This window comes from Telmatherina bonti (assembly GCF_933228915.1).
Source record: "Telmatherina bonti genome assembly, chromosome: 16".
NCBI lineage: Eukaryota > Metazoa > Chordata > Actinopteri > Atheriniformes > Telmatherinidae > Telmatherina > Telmatherina bonti.
Genome location: NC_136614.1, coordinates 17,910,998 through 17,918,613, shown reverse-complemented (window position 1 = coordinate 17,918,613; position 7,616 = coordinate 17,910,998). Strand labels below are relative to the sequence as shown.

The window sequence follows — 7,616 nt, the reverse complement described above, 5'->3', positions numbered from 1 at the left end:
GAAGAACTGATTAGATTTTATTCTAAGCAGCTAAATATAGCTTTACGTACCAGTGAAGAGACTGACTTTGATGATCCCACAGAGAAACTGAATTATCTCTGGTACCTTTCTGTCTGTATTGGACTTGATGAAGCCACTGAATACGCTGCACAACATGGGAAATAAACAACAGAGGTTGTGAAGAATCATCCATTATCTTCAGCCGCTTATGCAGCATTCTTTCCAGGGCAATCGGCTCTGATGACTCCAGAGTTACACAGATCCGGCCTTCCTGATCAGTTTGTTTAGTCTCTTGTAGTCTCTGGCTGTTATGCTGCAGCCAAACAGATGGCTGCAAAGCCGACTGCACTTTTCTGCAACAGACTTACAAAAGATATGCAGTGTTTTGGTGCAAAAGTTGAATTATCTTAGCTCTCTTAAGAAGTAGAATCTGCTCTGTCCCTTCTTGTAGATCACCTCGGTGTCACATTTCCAGTCCAGTCTGTTGTCCTCTACCACCTCCACCTTTCCTCACAGGGAATAGACAGCCATCTGCCCCAACCAGTCGAGGCAGATGGCTGCCCTCCCTGAGCCGGGTTCTGCCGGAGGTTTTCTTCCTGTTAAAGGGGAGTTTTTTCCTTCCCACTGTCGCCGCATGCATGCTCAGGATGGGGGATTGAATCAAAGTCATGACTCGATGCAATCAGTTGGTTTCTATAATAGGATATGTATGAATCGGCTCGAAATGACATGTATGTTGATTCGCGTATGTAAAAGTGCCCTGTGACAACATTGTTGTGAAGTGGCGTTATACAAATAAAGTTGAATTGAATTGAAATTTTATTGTTCCCTCTGAAGTCAATGGTCATCTCACAATTTGACTGATCAGTTGTCTGTACTAAGATTGTTGTTCATCACTAATAAACTCCACAGCTGCAGTCATCAGAATATTTCTTTGGAAGTTTGAGGTGTACAGTGTGAAGAGAAATAGTCAGATGAGGTTGTGTTAAGGTCCATGACTAAGCTGTCGGCTGACAGAGTGGCAGGAAAGCTGTGGGCTTGTGGAAGGTGTGTGGTCTGTTGGGCTGGAGGCAGATGTTGAACTGTACCAATTGAACATTTTCAGCTCAGACATCAAACAAGACTTATAGACATCAAGTTTTCCAGCAATGCAACTGAAGAAAATGTGCTCCTGACATTTTCTGTGTCCATCAGTTTGTTTGTGTAATCTTTCCTCTTTTAAACTGATTAACATTATATTATTGTCATTTATATTGTGCAAACAGTGTATGCATTAAGATGAGAAGCAAGGTACAGTGGCTTTGATTTGGTTTGTGACTCTACAACACGGCAGTGCCATCCCATGGTGCACTCAAAATGCGTTTCAAGTACCACTCTACAGCTCCACCATCTGGTCCAAACATGATCACTTAAGCTCCAAGAAGATCAATACGGCACAGCATGATCACATCAAAGTGGCCTAGTCTGTCTCACGTATAGACTCTGTGTTCAAGCTTTGCTTCTTTGCTAAATTACAGGTTTATTAATAAACTCTTCTTCTACCTGGAGGTTCATTAACTCATAGATGAATTGCTTAAGCTAAAGCCTTTTGTTTGAAAGTATTCAACACATTTTTCTGCAGCCTGGGATCTTTTTCACAGTGTTTAATGAGTGACTTCATAGTGTTTTTACTTGGAAATCATGTGTGAAAGATTCAGGACCACAAACATAGAAACTGCAATGTTGTGATTACATTATGGCAAAGAACAGGGCTCAAATGTTTGGAGGCATCCCCAGCTGGTTGTGTAATATTGTGGCTGTCACTAATGAGAAAAGGCTAATACACTGGCACGCCAAGCTGTTTACTTTTTAAATAATGTGTAATGATTTAGGACAGCGGAAGTGTAAACAACACAACATGCACAGAGAACAACAAATCCCAGCTCCTCACAACACAGAAGCCCCTCATTATTTTGCTAAGAAAGGGATTAAAAAACAGATGACGTAGCTTCATCGTGCTACAACAGCTGCAGCTATATTTGGCTGTTTACATTGTGACAAATGGAGTTTTCACGGTAATCTTAAACAATTATCTTTTGTCTCCATATCTCAATTAACAGCGTTGCCTGTTATGTTAGAAAACAGAAATCAAAGATGAAGAAATAAATCATTGACATGAAGACAAGAAAAGATGCTACTTCTCCAGTCATGTTTATCACAAAGCTTTCATCTTTGTCCTCACAAATACAGTTTTTGTGTAGTTTCTGGTGCCCTACTTTTCTCTGTCAGTTTCGAACTATTTTTTTTTATACAGCTTCAGATACCTCCTGTGGTTTTGGCACTGCTGAACTTCTGCTTTTCACTGAACACATCATGCTGCCTGCAGTTCAGCGCTGACTGCATAAGCAAAGCAAATGTTTTTCAAGTGTGCAGATGAGTTGTGCTTGTACACCCTTCAGGGATTTAACAAACGCGAAGCATTTGGCCCGCACAAGGGCACACGTAAATATTTAGTTTTGCAAAGATGTAGCAATTATAGTGTTTTATCAACATTGGTTTTATTTTTGATCGATGCATCTGACAAGTTATACATTAAGCTATACATTAACCAAAAAGGTTGACGCTATGTATGATGCCTAGCTTTATAACTATACATCAAAACAGGAAACACAACAAGATGAGTCACAGAGATCAATTACAACAAAAGCTGACATAGAAATTACATTAAAGTTTTATGGAAGAAAGCTGTCCAAACTAATCCAATATGCAGGACTTGATCATACTAAGAGTCTATAATTGTCAAGTGTCCTATGTTTCAACATTTTTTTTTCATTATTTACAGATAGAATTACATGTTTTGTGTGTGGTGCAAACATTTAAAGAAATATCTTTTAAGGGATCTTTTCAGGTAAGATGATGACGTACAAAAGGAGGACGAGTGTCACCTTTTGGCTTTTTGTGCAGGAAGTGGTGTTAGCATCTAAAGATTATACTAAGAATTCATGAAGTATGTTGTAACAGCATTGAAAAAAACCCTGATGGGTTATTGTGAAATTTCCTCTTGTAGCACTTGAGCTCCCCTTTATTTATCTGTTTACTTTTCAAATTTGGTAACACTTTTAAAGACATATCTATATGTTTTATCTTTTTGTCTGTTTGTTGTTGACTTTTACATGTTAATACTGACTTAAAGGACAGAGTAATTTCTGAACATTTTCATAACACCAGAAATGTCAAATTTAATTTCAGCTGGTAAATCAATATGGATGAGAGCTCTTCTATGTATTCAGGAATCTGCGAAAATGTAAACCTACACCTGCATGGTAACCAAGCAGACTGACTGAGTGATGTTGAATTGTATCACTGTCAGTTGTTGCCGTAAAGCTAGAGGAAATCTTGTAATGGTGTCTCCTTGTATGATCATCACCAGTATTATAGGGCTGATCTAGAAAAACTAAAGATGAGAACAAGACATTTTTTAGCATTGTCATATCATAATCCATGATCAAGATCCATGTGAAAGTCCTCACATCCATTCATGAAGAAAACTGCAACAGAAAATCAGCTTGAGCCATTAAGACAAGTCCATAAGCACATTAATTTATGAAGAGCAGACAGGTAAACATTTTTAAGATGTAATATCAATCATAAAAACATATGCATTAATAATTTTTAAAAACTTAGAATGATTATACTTCTTTGTCAGGAAAACAAACTGACTCATGGAGGAGTGTTCCTCTTACTGTAAAAGTTCATTTTTTCTGCCACTGTACAGCAAAACTTTGGAAATTTAGATTAATCCTGTCATTGGAAAATATTGTTTTTTCAATGCGGGAGCCTATCCCATCATCTGGTAGGTGACAGGCAGAGCACAGCCTGGACAGGTCGCCATTACAGACTATATTAAACTGACCAATATTGGTCAGCTTAATGTTAATTGGGTTTTATTTCTTGAAGACTCGAGGAAAGTTACAAACAACTTCAATGAAATTTTCCACTCTCTTGTAGAGCTGTACAAGTTTGTCTGGATGAAAGCATAACATCTTTAGGAAACAAAACCCTCTCCAGTTATCTTGACTCAATCTCTGTTAGATACCATGAGCTGGATGAATGGGAACCTTAGATGCTAAACTGACATCTAGGATCATGTAATATCAACTGTGTTCTCGTCACACCCTCTCCACAACACAGTGATGAAACAACAAAGTGTGTCCAGTGAGAGGCTTCTTCAGGTCCAATGCAAGACTGAAAGATACAGAAGATCGTTCTTGCCAGCAGCCATCAGCCTCTGGAACAAGACCTCCCCAAATTAATTATAATCTACTACAATATTGAATTTCATTTTGGGGATTATTTAAGTATTTTTCATTTCATTTCACTTATTTATTAGAATGTTTTTATTTTAATTTATTTGTTATTTTATTTTCACATTTTTCTGCTCGTGCAATAATTATATTTATTTTCTAACAAGTCACTTCACAAGTCACCTGTTAGTGTTTCCTTTATTACAGTTTGTTCACTTATTTTAAAATATGATTCAACTGTAATCCTATTTTAAAAGTAAAAAACAGCTTAAATACTCCTTTGATGATTTTTATTGCTTTTAATTAATCAACATGATTGACCTTTTCATTGTCTTTTTATAACTTTGCTTTTATTTTTATTTATTTACCTACAACCAGTTTAGATATTCCACAAGACTAAGAGCATTTTTACTTAAACTAACACATAATTTGACTAAACAGAAATAACAAAATCAACAAACAAGATTTTTTTTTTTTAAACAAAACTTTATTGACAATAGGATATTACTTTGGGGATTAATAAAGTATTTTTCATTTCATTTTTCATTTACAAGATATGAATGTATCAACAAACAAGAATAACTGGCACGCCACAGAAGGAAGTGACGTAATAACAGTTGAACTTCCTAGAAACAGTTGCTACAACGGTTGCCCTAACAACAGGTAGAGGCTACTTCGAGGCCTAGCTGTTAATCGGCTTCCAGATGCTAACCTGTAAACAACAAGCTAACTATCAGTGAAAACGTTAACTAGGTTAACTAAGTTTCTGATTGTTACCGAACGATGGCACACGGAATGTACACTTTCTCAAGTCGTCCCAGACCTGTTGAGAACCGTCTGAAATACAGTGAGCCTCCGTATGAACGGTATGTTTTACATAAGAGTCGCAAACAGCAAATTGCCGTTGCTGTGGAATGACCAACACCACTGCCCAACAACAAACTCCCCCTCTGGTTTGCTGCGACGACTTTGTTTACAACAAAAAACAGTAGTTTTACAGGGATGTGTTTGTACTGGCAAATTATATGGTGGTATTATTTAGGCACAGGTGGATGTGAATTGTGGCCATTATCTAGGAAGTGTTTGTTTGCTATGTTTCGGACTGTGTGATTTTAGATAGTGTAGTCTGGCGTGTGTGTGTGTACGTGTGTGTGCGTGTGTGTGCGTGTGTGTGTTGCCTATGTTCCTATTAACATCTCATATGCTCTGTATACAGGTAACTAGGTTGTCATGCATGATTTGACGTCTGTTGCTACTCATGTAGTTATTATCTGGATTGATGGGCATGGTTTATGTTTGTGTGAGTTATATTATGTGTAACACTGACACTTGAAAAAAATGGGTAGGATTTAATAAGTTTCACACTCATTTTCTGGGATGTAGATCAGGGGTGTCGAACTCCAGTCCTAGAGGGCCGGTACCGTCAGGTTTTTGTTGTTTCTCTCTACCAACACAGTTGATTAAAATCAAATGGATCCAGCAGCTTCCTGTCAACCTATTCATGAATTTTGGACAGGTGTGTTGGAGGATGGAGACAACAAAAATGTGCAGGATACCGGCCTTCAAAGACTGGAGTTTGACACCTGTGATGTAGATCGTTTGTTGATTTTTAAAAAAAAATTTTGTGTGTCACTTTTGTGACCTCTTAATTTTGTTTGCTTGTTGTTTTGTATATATGTTTGAATTATAAATTTATTACTGTTCTAAATAAATGAATCAATCAATTAATCAGTCAATCTAAAGCTTTTGATGGGCAACCTGCATGATGACATGGTACTTTTCTCTGGAAATACAGGACCCATCGCGGTTATGGAAATATTATGTATGATCGTCGTGTTGTCAGAGGAAATGACTATGCTCAGCACATCAACCCCACAGTATGTATGAACTGTCTATTTTGCTATGTTTTTCTGTGCCCTTCTTGATCATTTGTTACCATCCACTACTGACAGACAGCTCAGTCAGACCCGGCTGAGATAAAAAGACAACAGATGATAAGAAAGAAAGCCATTGCGCGAAAACAGGCCAGGGAGCAGTTCAGGTCCAGGACTCCTGAAGCCGTGGAGGGAAGAAAACACATCAATGTCCAAACAGGTCAACTTCTTTCTTTTTTCAACAAATGGTGATCTGTGTGCTCTCAGTACAAAGACTTTTTCTCTTTTTTCTGTCATTACAGAAAAAATAAATAGTTCTTATGTTTATTTCAGATCTATATCTTGAAGAACTGAGTGATATCATCGTATGTAAGGACATGGATTGTCAGACTGATGCATTCTTGGACAAGCCAGCAACTCCACTCTTCATACCTGCCAAGTCTGGAAAGGATGCCGAGACGCAGATAGAGGAGGGAGATGTGGGTAGTCTTTACGTAGCACTGACAAGGAGACCCTCCTTCACATTAACTTGAAAAGAAATTCTATTTTATTATTAATCTCTCTTCTCATCATGGTTGTTATAACTTGTGCTTAGACACTTTAAAAATGCAATAGTTATCGTAACCTTTTGGACTCATCAAACTGTATGTAGGTGATAAAGTAAATTGCTGACGGTTTATAATTGTCATGTTGGAAATGAATGACAAAAACTATATAAAAAGGTTACGATTGGTTTGATAGAGTAAATATTTATCAACACTTACCACGAATATCCTGCACAGTTGTTTGACTTTGACAGGGAGGTGCAGCCAATCTTGGAGGTCTTGGTAGGTAAGACAATTGAACAGTCCCTGCTGGAGGTGATGGAGGAAGAGGAGCTGGCCTGTCTGAAGGCTCAACAGAGGGCCTATATAGAGCTCAGGAATAACGAGCTGGCAGAGGTGCAGCGACTTCAGGAGCAGAATAGACGCCACAATGAGGAGAAAGTAAGTAAATTCAAGAAGGTACCTTTTGAAAGTTTACTTTCCGTGTATATACCTGAAACATGCAGCTGAGATTACATTTTTGTTTACATTACCAAAAAGACACTGTTAACCAGTCTACCAGTGTCTAATCCAGGTGCAAAAACATATAAGTCCTGTCCAGCACCTGTTCCAACCATTCACTAAACCAGCTGAATTTAATTAGCTCATCTCCACTACCAGGTAGATGATCCTGTTAGTGACAACACCTGCTCTAAAAGCACAGGTAGATCCAAAAACATGGCAGGACTTCTACTTCATGGCACCTGGATATACACCTCTGCTGTTAACTGATCCGTCAGGATGCTTGCAGTTCAGATGAAGCAGATCAGCTTCATGTTTTAGAGTTATAACTTACATGTTCCTTTTTATCTCAGGAGCGTAGAATTGCTCAGCAGAAGGAGGTGCTAAAGATGCAGAGGGAGACTGCAGAGAAG

The 7,616-nt window shown here is 38.1% G+C and overlaps 1 protein-coding gene across 1 annotated transcript in view; it reads left to right on the top strand.

Annotated features, from left to right (window-relative positions):
* Positions 1–5,066: 5,066 nt before the first annotated feature.
* rsph3 (radial spoke head 3) overlaps positions 5,067–7,616 on the top strand; it is a gene marked incomplete at both ends in the record, with an annotated part of 3,851 nt that continues 1,301 nt past the window's right edge. The window contains 6 exons of the mRNA XM_079255074.1: positions 5,067–5,149; positions 6,079–6,160; positions 6,236–6,377; positions 6,491–6,636; positions 6,940–7,143; positions 7,557–7,616. The exon at positions 7,557–7,616 is cut by the window's right edge and continues 103 nt beyond it. Coding sequence (XP_079111200.1) covers positions 5,067–5,149; positions 6,079–6,160; positions 6,236–6,377; positions 6,491–6,636; positions 6,940–7,143; positions 7,557–7,616 — 717 coding nt within the window. The remainder of the gene's footprint in view (positions 5,150–6,078; positions 6,161–6,235; positions 6,378–6,490; positions 6,637–6,939; positions 7,144–7,556) is intronic.